Source organism: Calidris pugnax, unplaced genomic scaffold, assembly GCF_001431845.1.
Source record: "Calidris pugnax isolate Ruff unplaced genomic scaffold, ASM143184v1 scaffold41, whole genome shotgun sequence".
Lineage (NCBI taxonomy): Eukaryota > Metazoa > Chordata > Aves > Charadriiformes > Scolopacidae > Calidris > Calidris pugnax.
In genome coordinates this window covers 25925229-25944517 of record NW_015094509.1, presented here as the reverse complement: position 1 = coordinate 25944517, position 19289 = coordinate 25925229, and the positions used below count along the sequence as shown (strand labels likewise).

The 19289-nt window shown below is 38.7% G+C and overlaps 1 protein-coding gene across 1 annotated transcript in view; it reads left to right on the top strand.

Annotated features, from left to right (window-relative positions):
- The window catches only part of FAM135B (family with sequence similarity 135 member B), a 182045-nt gene that overhangs the window by 76051 nt on the left and 86705 nt on the right, over positions 1 to 19289 (top strand). The window contains exon 3 of the mRNA XM_014965629.1: positions 2556 to 2635. Coding sequence (XP_014821115.1) covers positions 2556 to 2635 — 80 coding nt within the window. The remainder of the gene's footprint in view (positions 1 to 2555; positions 2636 to 19289) is intronic.

Sequence of the window (19289 nt, the reverse complement as noted above, 5' to 3'; positions counted from 1 at the left end):
AGTGTCACTATCTTGAGGTGCAAGGCATTGCAGTGCACACATGAGCAATTGCACAGATCTTGAAACAACAGGATATTCAGAAGCCTCTTCTGTCTCCTGGGCACAGCACAGTTTGCTAAAGTCTTTCTTTAGGATTAATTTATCTAATTCCATGATGGTTTATACCAGAATTGCTTTATGACATTGTATTATCGAGGCCAGAAACTGGTGCCTTTGAATAGTCTCCTCAGCTTCACGTGACTTGATCTGAAGCACCAGCCAAGCCACAGGAAATAAATGTCCTAATGAAAGTATTTAGGGCTGCTTGAGATGCTTCTGAGCATGAGACACATGATGAGGGAAGACAGGTATTATCACAGTGTGGCAGTAGGTAACGAGTTGGGTGTTTCCTGAAGGAACTGCAGCCTCTGGAAGGGTCCACTTTGGAGTAGCAAATGTGTGAGGAGGATGGAGCAGCAGAGAGGGGCTGTTGTGGACTGATTAACTCCCTTCCCCACCCCTGTGAGCTGCTTGGGAGGAGAAGAGTTAGAAAGAGTGAAGCTGGGCCTGGGAAGATGGGGTAGTGTGTTGAGAAGTGATGTTTTAATGTTTAGTTTTGTTTCTTACTACCCAATTGTGAATAAATTAAATCAGTTTTCCCCAAATTGAGTCTGTTTTGCCTGTGACAGTAACTGATAAGTGATCTCCTTGCCTCTATCTCATCCTATTTTTCATCCTATTTTCTCCTTCTGTCCTGTTGATGAGGGGGAGTGAGAGAGTGTCTGGGTGGGAATTTGATCCTTAGCCAAGGACAACCCACCACAAAATTAAGCAGCAAAAATCTAAGAGAGATAGTGAGACATTTATAGGATGTTATTCATAGGAATAAATCTAGTGGAATGGACATGTAGTAGAACATTAATATCTGCAAAGAGAGGAGTCTCTCAATACACTGTTGTGGCAGTCCCCCTTTAATTCCACATTGCTGTTATTTGGAAATGATTAGACTGTATGGGTAGTCCAAATAGGGTATTTTTGTTGGTTAAAAAAAAATCGTATTGCATATAGTTGTAATGAAAACACAAAGGGTCTTAAGACATAGTTCTTGCACTTGCTCTGGAAGAAATCAGGAGCCTAGCAGGACAGCATCAATTTGTTAAAACTCTGACCATAGTGCAAGGACAGCATAAGGGAGAGAAAGCTCAGGCAGTTTAGATTTGGTTGCTGTTACTTTTAACTAGATGCTTGTGTGTCTTTAGAATCTGAGCTTCTTGTATTTTCTTTTCTGAAAACTGAAATGTAAATTGAGAGATTTCATGCCCAAGATCTTGCCTAAAACAGATGCCTTAAAATGTCAAAGGTTGTGCTGGAATTATATCCAGGTTGGCAAGGATCTGCCAGTTGGAGTAGGCAGAACTTGAACTTTGAGCTGTGACACAATTGCCTCTGAGGTGGGTGGGTTTTTTTCCTCCCTTGGGTGGATACTGTCAGAGCCCCATCGATTTGTAGGGGTGAAGCTCCTTTAATAGTTGGCACACCAGCTCTTCCTTCACTGGAGGTGGGGGCTGTGTTTGCATCAACCTGGATTTTTGTTCCCAGCTTGGGAACAACCTGGATAATTTTTGGGTGTGTGTTAATCTTTATTTTTGTCTTTAGAGCCTCAGACAAAAATCAGGCTGAAAATAACTGCAAGCACTTATGAGATATGAGGAATTTATAAACAAATAGACTAAACAAAGAGTAGGAGGGAAAATGCAGAGAAAAGGGGATTGACACCAACACAGTGTTCCAGCGGATCAGTGGGGGATCTGTGGACAGGTGAAGGTATCCTGAGCTACCATGCAGTGGATCAGATACTGCCTCTTACTCCTCCTTCAGGAAACTGATGATGAGGGAAGACTGTGATGAGTTTTTTTTCTCTCTTTAGACTGCGCTCATATCTCTGGAAAGTAACCTGCACCATGTGTAACTTAAGCCAGTGAAATCGTTGATGTTTTATTTTTCTGTCTTCCTTTATTTAACGTAGTGGTGACCTATGGGATAGAAAATAACTAGAATGCAGCTGGTGTAGATGTGATTAATGCTAACACTTTGATGATATGGTAGCCTCAATATGGAACAGCAGAATGATAATCACTATGTATAAATTGGATTTCCTAGATATGAGATTAACACATTTATTTTTCTTTCCACAGAAGTTTCCTCTTTCTTTATTTTGTATTAAATTTTTGTCACACCTTGTTTGATCTCACTGCCTTTTACTGTAGATATTTCTCGATGTCTCTCTTCCCTACAAGAAGCCAAGAGCTTTTCACAATCTTTCCTCGTTAGTCACACATCAGGCCAGTGTGTCTACTCCAACTACTGTAAAATGAGAGGGGCCTAATTAAAATCAGTATAAACCCAATTTAATTAAAACTGCAAAGCAGAAGAAAAGGCTCAGTATTTGAGCATTGCTGTTCTCTTGAGCCTTTCTATTTGAGTGTGGATGGCCGGGATGTATTCGCACAGATTTTTAGGTTGAATCAAGTGGTCACCTGTATAACAGCACGTCATTTTTAATTCTTTCTCCCCAGGTATTACCAGATAAGAGCTGGACTGAAGATCCCATCTAGGATTCCCCACAGGGTGTTTGCTACGATTGCAGGACAGACAGGTAAGCAGGGGGGTGTGAGGTGGTGTGGGATGGAGGAGGAGCATGCGTGTAGGAACTGGTGAAGTAAGGCCATGAATTTCAAAGTATGAGCTAGGATTTGGATCCAAACCTGAATTTCCCTAATGATCGGTGGCTGTTCAGCTCCCTGCTCTAGTGTGGGTTGTTACTGAGTTGGGCTTGAGTTTTGGTGCTTGTGTCTGTTTCCCTGGTCGTCTCCGGATATGTGCAAGGGGGCTTGTTTCAAAGTGGGTCATGCTTGGAGGAGGTGGATGGAGAGCAGTCCTTGCCATCATGTGAAAAGAGCAGAAGGAGGAAAGTCTGCTCAGGTGGACAGAATTGGTCCCAGAGAGCAATGAGGAATCTAGATGTTACTCAGCTTTTTTTTTTATTTTTTTTATTTTTTTTTATTTTTTTTTCTGGATTTGTAAAACCTCAGGAGCCTTATGAATTGCTGGGACTGGAAAAAAGGGAAAACAAAATTGCATACTGGGGAAAAGCTGTGCATGTAAAGAGAATTCTTTACAACGTGCCCTAAATACGTGGGTAACATGGAGTGCTGTCACACAGTACTGCAGAAGTGGGAGCATCTCAGTATGTTCACGAGTGTTGAAAGAAACCTGACCAAGTCCACACCCAAGTTCAGGCTGGAGGAAATTGGTTCAGGCTGGATGCAAGGTCCTTCACATAAGGATGTTCACTGGTAGACCAATGAGGTACCATAGGATTATTGCAGATCTTTCTCTGCTAGTTGTTCTCCAGGTCTGTCTTCATTATTTGGACATTTCTGGACAGACATCATGGTCTGTCACATCTGTTAATTTATTGCAATGTTATAATTACCAGCATAGGTCTTGTAACTTCTTGTGGAATTTAAGTTGTGGTTTTTCGGTTGGGACTTCATGTCAGAAAAACAGAAAATTCTTACCATCTAATCTGCAAGCAGTATCTCTTATATGTGGCTTTCCTTGCAGACAATGGAAAGAGCGTGCGTGTTATTTAAGGTGACTTCTGGATGAAAAGTGTTTCAGTGTTAATGGCAACTTGTAAAGAACAATTTATGGAACCATTTTGACTCAATACTGTGCATAGGGGAAGGGAAAATGTAAATGCAAGATTAATGAGTTCTTGAGCTTGGATGTCACGTTTTGGTTTATTTACTTTTTACAATTCAAATACTCCAATTTAACAATATTTGGTGGTTAATTTCACTTTCAGTAAAAATGCTCTTTTCAATTTGGAAGTCTGGTTCAATGAAATAGATACATTAAAGGACAAAATTGTTCTACAGATTACATTTTTATAAAATGCAAAGGGTTATACAAAAATATGAAGAAATCACCTCAATAAAAATTCACAAACTCAAAATCTGAGTAATGAAATTGATTTGGGAAACAAAAAAACCACACAACACATAAACCTGCTCCATGTTTGGCAAACTTTGTAGTCCTCAAGGAAGAAAGAAAACTTATTTTTCATCACATTGCTGTGTAATTCACCCTGGGTGTATCCAGAATCCCCTCAAGTACCTTTACTCTCTGGAAATGTCCTCAATTTCCATTAGTTTCTGGCATAGACCCTTTTGATCTAATGAAATGCTCTCAGTATGAAGGTATCTAGAATTTTATTCTCTAGGAGCAAAGCACCTTCAACAACAAACAATAAAACCCACTATTCCTATTCTTCATTAAGCCGGGATGGCTATGTTATTTAAGGAAGAAACTCAACTATTTTCTCTATTTATTTTTTATTCAGTCTTCTTTCATATCTGCTCAAAACAGTCCCTGTAAAGGCATGGGCAGGAGAGAGGCGAGGCTGGCATTGCGGTTACAGGATTAGCAGCTGACTTTCATAGTGCTAATGCAATCCAGACTGGAGTCTAATAGCTTTATAGGGCTAACATCAAGACGGGGGGTATTTAAGCTGTTAAGGATTTAAACAGTTTTTCTTTGGCTATCTTCACGAGTACTTCTTAATTGATTTCATAGGCCTGCAAGAGAGCATCATTTAATGGGATTGAACTTAAAAGCAAACAGGCTGCAATGTTCTTTTTGTTCTCATGCCACTGATCTCTCTCAGTATTTGGATAGCTGGGATAGGACTAATTAAATTGCTGTGTGTGTTTCGTTAAGACACCCCTTTAAAATCATATTACAACAAAGTGAGGTTTGTGTTGTTTTAAAATAGCGAATAAACTCCTACCTCAGCAAAAAGAATGAATATAAAAAGGGTGTGATTCATTTAAAGGAAATACTTTTAATTGTTTTCTTATCAGGTTCATAGCACCTATGAGACAGATTTTGAAAACAATTATGTAAATTTATAAAGTAAAATCTGTAAATATACACGGTAATAAAATATCTAAAATATGTAATAATCTAACAGAAATAAGAATTAGTACTTCTCTTTCAGTGCTCGTAGCCTTTTATTTTTATTAAATTTTGCAGGATTTACAATAAAATCATAGGAACTGACAGCATTTAGTGATATTTGCTTCCCACTAGATGGTTTCAGCAACAGAGGCAAAAAATAAGTAGCTTTTCAAGAATTCAGCAGAGGGGAAGCTAAAGGCTGTATCGGGCATTCCCTTGGTGTTTGCCAGCTCCATCTGAACAGCAAGGCAGTAGTCAACACACCACCTGGATGCATTACTGTTTGGAGAGAGGATTATTCTTTTTTAGTGAAAGTTGCAGTCAGGTTTTTTTATAAATTCTGTTGTTAGACCCACTATACCTCATTTGCATGTACGGCAACCATGGGTAGCTGCTTGCCTGTCAGCTTGCCTGACTGTTCACCTTACAGGCTAAGGAAATTTTTTTGGTGGGTGAACATTAAGAAAAAAAATATTTTGCATGGCATATAACTAAAGAAATTGCCTAAGATTTGGTTTGTGCCCAGATTTCCTTTGTTTCTCCTGTTGAGAAGTACCACAGCACCAATTTTCAAAACTTTTCAAATAGACAGATATTTTTGAAAAGTTGGCCTGAAAATCTAATCGCAAGTAATACAAAGTATTTAAGAAAAATTATTACCTGTCAGGCTGATCTTTATTAGAGTGAAGCAGTGTTCCACCTAATTTTAGTCTGCAAAATTGGGTTATTGTCTAAGAGTGCTGAAAGCGAAAGACAGACAAGTAATGTGTTTCTTTCTTCATCTATCTCCTATGAGGCAGGGGAGTGAAGATGCAATATTTGTTCCAAAGAAGTTAAGAAAAGTAGCTATGACTGCCATGACACATTAACTGTTTTGATTGGTGATGTAGAGATGTTTCATGTACACACAGTTCTGATGCTTTCTCATCTGGAGAATCTGACATTAGGTGACAAGAAAAAATTAGCATGATTTAAATTGTGATGTGCAAAAAGGAAGGTAGGAGAGAACATCAGAAAATGAAGAACATTGCTGTAACCTGCCTCTGCTTTGTGCTATCCAAGTTCATGATCACCCACACTGAATGCCTTTTCCTGTAAATTAAATGTTGATCTGTGACTACCTTGCACCTAAGACTTAATTTGAAGGGTTATTTACGTTTCTGATATGCTCCTTAACTCAATGTTTGTGCCTGGTTTTAATAAACAATTAGTGATACTAATCTCTCTATTAGTATTTGGATATCTCAAAGAAGTTACTCGTAAAGGAATTCTACTTTGATTATTAAAGAAAAACCTTTTCTTGTAAATGGCTTCTTAATGCAGTCAAAACAAGCATTTGCAGTTAGTTGCTCATTAGAGCAAGAAGAAACAGCACAATGACTTGTGGAACAGTATGAAATTGCAGTCATTACTTTCAATAACTTTTTGAAAGGTAATTTCTGCCTCCATTAAGTGAAGATAAGCTTACTGCTTTTGAAGCATGAGAAAAGGGAGGAGAGATTCATGTTTTAGCAAACACATGGTTTTGTTTTTGAAAGCTTATTAATCTGAAAATAAATATGTATTTTATATGTAAAATGAAGCATACCTGAAAAATACAAATTATATCTAGAGGGGACCGTATTGTGAGAGAAGTTATTTTGGGCATGAATTGCCTTAGAAAACGTAATTAGCTGCGAGATCATAAGAGATGATGAGACTTTTTATGAGTTGTTAATCCATGATCTAAACACAAACTAATTCCATGGTCTTCCAAGAGATAAGAAAGAAGCAGAGAAAAAAAAGATTAAAAGAATGAAACCAAAGTTATTGCAGACTAACACGCAACTTCTGTAGGCATGGCTCTAAATCCCCCTCCAGTCAAGGCCTTTCATAAATGGCTCAAAGGATGGAAGCTGAAAAGATGTATTTGTAGCTGGGAGATTTTCCATTGCAGACCCTGAGGTCTCCAGGACACCCTCCTGTCCTCCCCCCCAGAAGCTGGGTCAGATCATACAGATGGCAGGGGGGCAGGCCACAGTCTTGGAGGTGCTGAGGAGTATCCCAATGCAAAATAGAGACCTGGTCAATGGAGAAAGACAGAAATAAGAAGGGCCTGTAAATATCAGCACATGCCACAAGTTTCTTCCTCTAGAGAGTGAGTCTGAGACACAAAACTTCATCATCAGTGGCCACCTGAAAGTATGGTAGAAACAGAATCCAGTTGTTCAGATCTGACACAATATTTTTGCTGCTTGAGGCCAGGAATGAGCTTCAGCTCTGTGGTTAAATAGGCAATACAGGTTTTTCAGACCTGCCACTCCAATGTGACCTGGACTTTCACAGAGCTTTCTTCTCTTCCATGTTTACTTACATGTCTCTGATTTCCCCGCGTTCTTACTGCCTTCAGTCCAATGTAAGGTTTAATCTTGCAAGTCCTTTAAAAGCCACCATTGCCCTAAATATTGAATAATCTTTTACTATAATGCAGTAGATAAATTGCATCTAGACAACTATCTCCTCCTGCTTTCCACTAATGAAAAAATGAAAAAATTTGTGGTGTCATGTTGTGGTGTCCTGTACTTTAGTCAGGGGATTTTCTCATCTGAACTAATATTTGGAATAAATATATGGAGTGACAGCTACACAGGTAGGTGACACAAGAAATGAATGTTTGCTCACAATCGCTTACAAGTTTCAAAAAGCACAGAATTGTTTTGAGAAGTGAATTCTCAGACTGAAAGGCTCTTATGGGACTGGCAATGAGTTTTCAAACAGAAATGAAACATTACAAAAAGCATAGGTTCTGTTAGTTTTAACAAAACATGAAATATTCAAAGAAAGAAAAGACAAAACTTTGTGCTGATGCTAAGTGGGCCAGTTATTCTATCATCTCACATTTCAGCATGTCTGAGAAATGAACCTTGGTTTATAGAGCAATACAGTGATAAGAGACTGCTTTTATTTTAGCCTCTTTCATACAAGGAAATTAATAGGACATCTTGTTTTTTATCGTCACTGAATCTATGTATGGGTAGAGAGGCAGTTTTATGTAATTCTTTCCATGAGGCTAATTCAAAATGTCAAAAGGCAAGGTTAAGATAAAGGATTCATCTCAGAAATGTGCAGCTTTAATCAAAAGTCACACTGAGGGAGGAAACATTCTGAACTTTTTGATCAAGCAATTTAAAAATAATGGCTTCTCTTTTAGAAATTATTTATCCTAAATATAAAATCTGCATTTATTCCAAATTTAAATATGCTAAACATAATATTTCAAAACTAAAACAAGTCTCTTCAAACATTTAAATAGGAAAATGATGAGGCATTGAAAGAGTTTGTGCCTGGAAAATGTTGTCTTTGCACTTTCAAAGTAGACTTATTTTAGCTCAGTTGTAAAAATGGAGAGTCTGCACGAGTGTTCTTCTCCTAAAGAGTGCATATTTCCAAACTTCAGCAATTGAATTTTCAAGCCTCCTAAAAAGCAGATGTGCTACTCACTGCATGCAGATAAATATGGCACATTCAACCCTGGTTTGTTGCCTTTAAGACCTAAATTTTTAGAAGTCACTGGTTGGTTACTGAAAGATACTTCTGAAGCCAGGATATGAAAGTGTGCTAACTGAATAACCTATCACAGCTTAAAATCTGCAAAAAAATCTAAGATTTTCTTTTCACTGATTGCTAAAAAGGTGAGGTGGCATTAAAAACTAGATAGCTTGCGACAAATCATGAAAATCTTGACAGTTGACTGTTACAAACTGGCACATAGCTATTTTAAATAGATCACAGGAGGAAAAAAAACCACAAAATGTACCCGGAATTCTATGCTGGAGGCAACCTGGTTTCACCAGCAAAGTTCCTTCAAGTCTATTATCAGAGCCAAAATCAGAATGGGTTTGCATTAGTACTTCATGGGAGCTATAAATTCCTGGGAGCTCCAAGAGCCTGAAAGGATGGTACAGCAGTTAGTGCTAAGACTGAATAGCAAGTATATTTTCTTTCTACAGATATAACAGATAAAACTGAAAGTTTGTCCTGCATCTCTTGAATTCAGTGTGGACTTAGGGCAGTATCATGTTTAACTGACAGCTGTAATACATCTTACCTAGAGGCAATATAAGGTTATCAGAGGGAATACAACATACTGAATAGAGGTCTATAAAAATATGAGAAAATTCTGCAAAGGATGCTACTGTGCTGGATTTATGTTAGCTAAGAAATAAGCACTCTTTGCAACTGAATGTTTTCTACAGTTTTTAGATAGTTAGCTCCTAAAAGAAGGGGCATGGACATGTCAGTAGCCATGTGTTAGAGGGGTTCTCCAGTAAGGAGCTTGTTTGGCATGATTAGAGTCTCGATCACCTCAGCCTCTTCATAACTTTTACCTTCAGATTTAGCAGGTAGTTCTGAGTCGAAGGTTTTGCTACCCAACCAAGGTGATAAATATGAAGTCTCACCAGTTATCTGAGCTGAAAAGTTTTGGTGTCTTTGTAGGAACTACATGACTATAATTTCAGGAAGGTGCAACTGTGCTTTTCTGTGGGGACTACAAGTATTTCTAAGGCTTTCTTTAAAAATACTTAGTATTAGTAAAAACCTATGTATATGCTCTGGACTGTTACACATAATAGTGATTCTGCCCTGAGGAGGGTATCTTACATGATTTATATATAAGGTTTCTAAGAAACTTTATTTCACCAAGTTTTCTGTACTAGCAGGAAATAATTGTCTTGTAACAATGTGTTCAGTTGTATTCTAAGGGCAGGACATAAAATATCTAACCTGAGTTATGGCTGTGAGATGGAAGCAGCCCTGGGAACCTGTGACTAAGGGTAAAAATCTCTTTATCCAACTGCTAATATCTATGCTGTGAGTGTCTCCGCCTAAGCTAATCAACCAGTCTCCCTTTATAGTCAGAGGAGAGAAACAGGTAATTTGAGGGAGTAATTTAACATATCTATTTTAAGATGAGTTGAATCATACCTATTTCTGTCCATTTACTATAGAAGAAGTTGCAGGAACTTCTGCAGAGAGAGACATTTTCATTGTGTTTGTAGAAGACCTGGCACAAAAAAGCTATGATTGCAGTTTGTGCCTTTATGTATGTATGCAAATTAGGCAAGTAATAATAAAAAGTAGGAAAGGTGACACAGTCAACAGAGATAGAAAAATGGACCCTTTTCTTTCCTCAGAAATAATCAAAGGTGATAGCTTGATTCAAGATTTTGCATAATGCTTGTGAATGGTTTCTCAGGGTAAAAAATGAGAGCATGGAGAAGACTCCAGTGTGAGAACAATCTTCTCATTTTCTTTGGACCTCATTCTTCCCCTAGCAGAAAAAAAAAAAAGCTAAATTATCAAAAAATGAATTCACATTTTCCTTCTGGAGTGGCACAGTGACTTATTCATTGAGAATGAAATTTCGAAAGTGGTGTAGTTTGTTTATTTCCGTTTTGTAAGACTAAAACTATGATTATATTTTGACCATAAATTTCATAGATCAACAAAGAAGATACTGGGAAATGTAAGGCAGGCTTGAATTTTGATGAACCAGGAACTGAATTTGAGGTTCAGCAAAGCACTCTGTGCTATTGATGGTTCTCTACGACATTATGCCGTGGTCAGTAGCTCTAAAGCTTAACATTATGTATTAGATGTGACCATAAATTAGAAAAATTAGATAATTTTCTCTGCATTCAGGTGTTCACATAAGCCTTTCAGAAGTGTTGATTTACTATTCCAGCCAAAGAATGCTGGTTGGTTTAATTTCCCATCGATAACACTGACAGGGACTGCTCTGAAAAGTCTTGTGGCCTGCACATTAAAACAGGGAGCACAGACAGCAGAAGAAACTGTGTGCCCTTGTCACTGTCTTATCTGTAAAGATGGTACTGCTTCAAAAATGCAAATATATATATATAACTTATTAACTTTCTGAAAGTGTGAGATAAATGTCAGGAATCCAGATAACTAGAGAGATGCGCCTTCTAGCTGGTGATTCAAAATCTTCTATCAGCAGAAAAGCTATGTCCCAGGTAGGATAACGATGTCACCATGGGGGATTTGTTCACTGATTCTTTTATATTCAGAAAGGACATACCCTCTCAACCTAAGCCATTGAACTTCAGTCAGTGGTGAGTTCTGGTGGCATATCTTTGTAGAAGGATGTTCAATGCTAATTTTAAGAAAGAGGGATGTTATTTTATTTATTTATTTTTTATTTCCACTTGAGGGAAAGGATTGCTCTGCCTTCTATGAATATTTTTTTATACTAGAAACAAGTGAAACACCCATTGCCTTTCTAGCAACTGTAATCAGAGAGATTTGATGTTGCCTTCTCTTGTGATTTTAGTTAATCTTCATCATCTTCATGTTCTCCTTATTGCTGAAAGAAGCTAAGCAAAATCAGATACAATCTGTTGGATTGGGCTTTGATCAACCTAATATAGTGAAAGATGTCTTTATCCATGGCAGGATGGTTGGAACTAGGTGAACCTTACCCAACCGTTCTCTGATTCTATGATTCTAAGTTTGAATTGTCGTGACCAGCATGAACAAAGAGTATGGGTTTGAATGCAGTAATTTCAATTTTCCTTTTCCAGTTACCTTATATACCCATTAAGTGTGAGAAGAAATGGGTAAATAAATTGATTCATTTAAGCATAAGGATTTTTACTGGACTGAGATTTCCCTTTAAGTCCTTCCATTTCATTTTGATGTTTAGGTTGCACAGATGGGATGTGTGTGATGGTATAAAACCCTGCCTAGAGTTAAATAATTTTCTCACTAATGATGTGTGTACTGCCCTCAAACAAAGACCTCGTTGTGTACGTGCTCTCATATCTTTCAATCTCCCATCTGTAGTGGGACCTTTGAGATGTAGGCAACATGATACAGGCAACCCGTCCAGCAGTGCCTAGCAACCTGCTGATGATTCACTGATCCGTCCTGGCACTGGACCATAAGTCCCAGTGTGAAAACTCCACTTTTGCTTTATACATTGCTTGCCAGCATCCATTTGCATGGAGAGTGAATCTGGTTTGAACAGCAACCTTGACCCATTTTCTGCTTACGAGGCCTCATCTTGCCCTCTCTTTGAGACTTGAGAGAGTCATTAGGAAGTCAAGGGAGCTATATCAGACTTTCTTCAGACAAAGGCCTGAGGAAAATGAGACCTCGGGTTTGTATAACATACTGAAGAGTAGGAGAATAATCCAAACTTTCTTTGCCCAGAGAAGTTGTGGATGCCCCATCCCTGGAGGTGTTCAAGGCCAGGCTGGACGGGGCATTGAGCAATCTGGTCTTAGTCGGAGGTGTCGCTGCCCATGGCAGGGGGCTTGGAACTTGATGATCTTTAAGGTCCCTTCCAACCCAAACCATTCTACGACTCTTCTTCCTTCTTTTCAGTTGCATTCCCTGCTGGTGTCACACCACAGAGCCTGCAGGTAGTGCTGGAGCTCAACACTTCATTTCCTGCAGATTTCTGCAGGCAGAAGTAATGTTGTGTGTGTGTTTATGCATTTACTTAAATACCCTTTTTGTCTTGGATTTCATGCAGAACTTTCCTATCTTTGCCAAAGATTAAAAGCGATGTGTATCCTGAACAGGGAACAATTTTCATTGTCTTTGCACCTGCATGAATGATTAAGAAGCACTTAAAGCAGAATAATGAACCAAATGGCTCAAACAGGTAGAAGCCAGGTGGGAAAAAAACCAACCAAACAAAACTGACACTTTTTTTTGGTGTTTTATTCTTTTCTGTATCTGTAGTCATGTAAATTTGGGTACTCTTTCATGTTCCATGAACAATCAATATCCACCAGACCAGGTGGAGCCTCTGAATATGGCCTGACCTGTCAGAAGCAGACACTTTCTCTGTTGGCTGCTCTAAAATTCTGTGTAGTAAAATGCTGGTTTGTGACTTGAAGCTTGAAAACAATCCTATTGGCTTAAGCAAATCCTGCTCATTTATTGGGTAAGCACCTGCTTAGAGGTTTGATAGATTAGGGATAGATGTTAGGAAAACTGTTTTCACCTTGCTTTCAAATTATGTAGCTGGAGGCATAAAAATGCACGGTGTAATAGCATGCATTCTCTAGAAACTAAGGAAGTTCAAGATGACAGACTTGGCTTTCACAGACAGTTGGCAAAAGCTCACCTTCTACTGCAGCTACTGCATAACTTAGTCTTCCCTTGCATACGTGTGGGGCACACACATATATGTCATAATGCATATTAAAAATTTGCTACCACAACACCCTCCATTAGTAAGATCATAAACTCCCTGAAACTGCACTGTGTTCACTTAAATGTGCCTCTAAGGAGGGCACGTAAAGTTGGTAGATTAGTAGTCGACTCACTACATCTTTCTGTGACAGAGCAGAAAAGTGATCAAGTCTGTCTCCAGCCACTACAGGCCATAATTTTTCACTCTAGTATTGCAGACCATAACTTTGAGGGATCTTGTTTCACAAGAGTATTTTATAAATTCTGGGAATGATTTTTGAGGAGCAAAAGAAAATGTATTATTAAAATAAAACATGTAGCTGAGGGGTGGTACTCTACTTTCTGTTTTGTCTTCTTAAAGAAATGAAATTGCACATTACTAATAGAAAAAAGAAAAAAAAACAAACACCACACAAAGTAAATAAGGAAAAAAACCAACAAACCTCTAGGAAATAAACACTGTGTCCCTTAAGAGTAAAAGTAAAGCTTCCTCATGTTAGAAGAAACAGAATCATAGGATGATATGAGGTTGGAAGGGACCTCTGGAGATGAAACTGTGTTATTCATATTTAGTTCAGAGAAACATACTTCAGCATTTGTTGCTTTTACAAAAGAAGCTCACTTTATAGTATAGAGAAGATCCTTGTGTTACTGGCATTTCACCTGGTTAAGCAAATAAATAACACAAAAATGAAACTATGGCACATATGGATAGTAGCCAAAGTATATGTCCAATACCCCACATCCAACGTACTCGTTCAAGCCAGTGAACATCTGAAACAAAACCTCAGAACAGAGCTTAACAGAAACAAAACCCCTGAGTATCTGTAGCACTGAGCCATGTTGAAGTTATAAATGTGCCCATGTGGCACATGATAGCAGGAGGATTTGAGGACCCAGGAGGATTTACTAGTCCTTAATTCCTATGATTGCTGGGCTCTTTTTCCTCCCTCTGATCTTGAGCAGTCAGCCTCCCTCTATTTTAGTTTCCCTGTATGTGTAATGGGGTTAATTGTATCTGTATCATAAGGATATTGTGAAAGTTAATTACTTAATATAAAGAGCTTTGATATTCTTGGATATGTGACAGTGTAGGAGAACAGAGAATTATTTATGGTCTTGAGACTTTTTATGGTCGGTTCATATTTTAGAGAGTAATACAGTGGATCCAAAGAGGGAAATGTTTGACCTACTATTTCTAGCACCCACTGCATAATGAGTTGCAGTAATAACAGTAATCTGGGATTCTGTTAATGTAATTAAAACCACTGACTTTTCTTCTAGGTGGGAGGTTTTGGGGTATGGCTTATGTCCGAAATGAAAGTATGTTGCAGCATCATCATAGCTGCTGTACCACATCCAAAATTAGGAGAATAATTCTGCTTGTGAAAATATTTCTCCCCCACCTCTACACTTTAACCTTCCAGAAATAATTAACGTGCATGTTGAAAATCTGCAGCAGGGGACCTTTCCTTTCTGCAGCAGGAAAATCAGCTTCTGATTTTCAGAATCTGAATACAGCTGGTGGCTCTGTAGTGTCACCAGTCTGTCCTTCATGGTGAGAAATGAGGGTTAGTGTGATGGAAGGTGTTGGCCTTTAGCATTCCAGCACAAGTGGCATTGTAAGGGAATGGGGAGTGGAGGGGTGTCTAGGACCTCTTATTTTATTATGTACAAAGGAAAATATAAAACTACTTCTTTTATCTGCTCATCAAAACTATTGTCGATTCACTTGACCTCCAACATGGGAGACTCCTCTCAGAGTCTCTGGTGCCTCAGAGTGTCTGCTTTGTGTGATGGACACTCCTGGATCCAAGTCCAGGAGGTGAATCACCACCTGAGCTCAGAGCTGAATGCAGAGCTTTATTGGAGCTTGGGCTGCTACCCCGTAACAGGAGACTGCACTACTTCACTTGCTCCATGACCCTCTGTGCCCGTCAAAGCTTGGAGCTGAAAAGACACTGTGGATGCACAATTTGTTGTGAACAGAGAACAATTAAGATGTGTGTTTAGTTAAGGGCTACCCAGAGGGAAGGAGATTTAAGCCTCAAAAAGCAAAATTTACTTCCCCCACCAGCTTAGCTACAGCTCTTCTGCACAGTGAGTAGCATAATATATACAGGAAGATACTATCTGGGTGGAAATTTTCTCTTTAACACCTTCTTCACCTTAGGGCAGATGACATCTTCCTGTTTGCTGGGCAATGTTCTTTCACTTTCTGGGAAACTTAAACTTAATGCCTGTCATGTATATGGAGGAAGATGTATATTTATGGCCTCAGAAGCAACGGAGTAAACCAAATAAAAATGTGGAGACAAAGAACTGTTTAATTTTAAACAGCTCAAATACATTGATTAATGAATGATTTTTGGTATTTACTCATTAACAGCTTCTAGGTCTTGGCACTTCTGCATAGCACTTTCCATCTGCACATTTCAACATGCCCTAGTATTATGAGTTTCAGCCAAGTTCTTCTGAGTAAAGAGCTTATGCCTCTACTGCGAAGCACAAGACCACACTGAAGATCTCTAGCCTAGCTTTGACCTAGTGCATCCTGTAACCTAATAAAACACCTCTAAACTACCTTACCCCCTGAGAGCAGTGCACTTTTGCTGAATTTTTTCTTCATCAGCACGTTGTACATTATTCGTCCTGCCTCTTGCACAGATAGAAGTTTGCTGGCTGTCATCTTAGGTGTATTCGCACCATGCTCTGTTGCGTAGTTGTTAGTATCATGCCAAGTTTTTCCCCATAATTTTCACCAGAAAAAAAAAAGCCATCCAAAGCCCCACACAGATGTAGGCGAAAAATTTTGTGGTTTGTCTGCAAGCCATCCCAGAAGCTGGAAAACAGTATAACTGGAGGTCAAGTTTTATTCATGGAAATAATGGAAAGTACCGAGTGAGGGTTTTTTAAATGCAACTCTCCCTGAATCTCCTCTCTTTCCACTGAATATTACAAGGTTTTCCAATAGTAATGGTGTTTCGATGAACAAGATGGCCTCATGAAAGTCCAGCCTACTGTTGTGCTGGGACTAGTTCCAGTCATGATGACTAATATTGTCTCATTATTTCCTGGATTTTACTGTTTATGTCTATCCATCTGTTACCTCTCATCTTACACTTCACCTAGAAACTGTTTACAAAAGTGAGTATCACTTTGCTTTGGATTTGAGTTTTTACATATATGTCTACAGTTTTTATATCTACTGTAGGGTTGAATCTCTTGCATCTCTGCTGGTCTTGGCATTGGAATTCAACTCGCAGTCTCAGGAGGAGAAAAGGGAGTTTCTCGCATGATCTTAGCAATAATTACAGACTTGAGTAGCCTTAGAGCCAGATTGAGTAGCCTAAGATGATAGTGCAAGTTTCCACATATCTGAAGAATGAATTTTAGGTTACAGTGATTACTCTCCACTGATCATAAAATAAATCAAATTAAATTAGATGCCTGGCTTTTCTGTGACTAAAATGAGACATGACAGACCCCACACTAAGAATTTTATTCAACTCTAGTGGGTGCAACTGAGTGGTAGTTGTGGCATGATGCGGATCTGGAAGTCTCAGCAGTAGGCTTTGTTCTACAAGGTATGTGGCAGTTAGGATTTGAGTTTTCACCATGTGACCTCATCAGAAATATCAAAGTTTATTTCCCTTCCTTTTAGGTAGTGGGAAGTAGTATAATAACTCCATTCGACCACTAATAAAGTAGGTATTATGTTTGTGTGAGGTGAAGAACCTCTTGTACAAATAACACAATAAGGATCTCTGTGTTACTAGGCGTAACAATACTTGATTGAAAATATACTCACCAGAGCTCAGAGTCTCAAGATTTAGATTAGAAGAGACTACAAAGGATCTCTGACAGGATCCAAGGAACTGCCCTGTGCTTTTGTACTAGTGTTGCACACAGGAAACAAAAGCAGAGTTTTAGACTTCTATAATGAATTTCTCTTGTTTGTGTATTACAATAGGAAGTCTGGGGTTGTTTTTTGTTTGGTTTTGTGTTTGTGGTGTTTGTTTCTTTAATTGGGTTTTGGGTTTTAATGAAAGCAAATTAAACTGCAAATTGTTACATCTTTTTTAATTTCCAGTAATAGAAGTTTATACAGTGTCAGGAAGAGAGGAAGAGAACAGGGAGTCTAGGCTGTCGCTGAACTGTGAGATCTGGCTTCAATTTCCTACTCTCCAACAGGCTTTCCATCAAACAGGCAAGACACTTAGATTCAGATCTTTTAAGTCCCTAAAAGGCCTAATTTACATTGGATTATATTCAATATTCCTGAGGAGACAGGCCTAAGTCATGCTCTGCCTCAGGTTCCCACCTGTAAAAGGGTTGAGAACAGTATGTACAGTTAGCACTGTGAGAAATGAAGAAAAAGGTGAAGAACTTACTCTGTGAGGGTGTGGTGAAGGCCATAAAAATGTTCACATGATGGATTGTCTCTCTGCCATTTGAACAGTATTGAAGGCTTTCATGTCATATCAAATAAATTTCATCTAGAATGTGGCTCAGTGTTTACACTGCCCAGTCCCTGATTTTGGCAGCAGTTAGCTGCAACAGGAAATTGAGTGACTACACGCAATGAAGTAAGCTCTTTGAACAATATCATCTGGAGGTGGGTTTTCATCCATTTATTGTTGTTCTTTGGGGATAAAGAGGAAAGCCCATTTTTGAACATCCTTTTAAAAAAATTATTTTGTTCATTTGTTTGCATAGCCAGCTCTTTCCCTAGACTGAAATGAAAGTTATTTAATGATTTTCATTTTTTTAATCATGAGCTGAGAGGAGCCAATGGAAGCTATCAGGAGCTTCACCTTTATTTACATAATTGCTATGTGGAATGGGAAATTGGCTTATGCAAGGAAGGAATCTGAAGCTCATTAGTGACAAGCGTCTTCAGAAGAGAGAGTGCTCCCTGGCATAATGTTCAGTTGCAGGATGTGGGTGGTCTTAGGGGATACATTTTGTGTTAGCCAGCCAATTAATGAAAACACAAGTGAATTGAACTGAATTCAGTGCTTGCCTGTGTTTGGGAAGTTGCTTGCCTCGTGATTGCAGGCAAGAGCCTGGTGACTACCCTTGTACAGCAAAACAAGATGGTGAACATAAACTTGGGGAAGTATGGGAAGATTCACAAAGTGTGATCACCATAAACTAAATACATGCTTCCTAGTCCGAGTTGTGATGTAGAATATAATATTGGATAGAAACGCCTCCTTTTTCTTTAAGCCTTCAGGCCTATCAGCATCCTGGGGAAAAGGGGGAATGCAGACACCTGAGCTACCCAGCCTGTTCCTGCACAAAAGTTTCATTGCATTCACTTATACTTTTTGCTTCAACTGGCTGATCCATCACTAGGGGATGAGTAAACAGTAAGTTGGTGGTGCTTTTGTACAAAGAAGAAATTACCAAATTCCATCCTCTTTCCCTAAAACAATTCAGGAAGGAGCAGTGTCTCCATAGGGATTAGTCATGGGGCTCATGTGCTTTGTGGTCCACTGAAAATCATATTCTTCTCTGACCCAAACCTCACATTGAAGGTATGTGATTTTGATATCACTTTCATCTCTGCAAATATAGTTCAACGTAATCAAAGGGGACCTCAGCAGTATCCTTGATTTAAAAAATGAGAAGGTGGAGTTAAACAAGTGAAAAGCTAAAGGATGAGTAACAAATGTGACTGGATGAGTCGACTGAAGTGTCTACTCTTTTTCACCAGATGATCCGCAACTCCTTGTTGTTGCAGTTTTTTTGAGTATAAACTAGACTTTAGTATACAACTGTGGCTGAAAGGGTGTTCACTGTTGAGTGAAGGGAAAAACCATCCTCAGCTTGGAAGGGTTCAACCTTATGAAACATCTTAGTAGATTGTAGCAAAAAAAGAAACAAAAACACTCCACTAAGGATTACTCTTTAAAGACTGCAGGCTTGAGTTGAAAAAACATCTCTTTTTCATGTATTTTGAGAGAGTTCCCAGAAATGACCCAATCAGAAACGATGCAACAATGTTCTCAAGCAGGAAAAGCACAGCTGCGCTGAAGAAAGAGTTGCTGTTCCAACACGAGCTCTCTTCA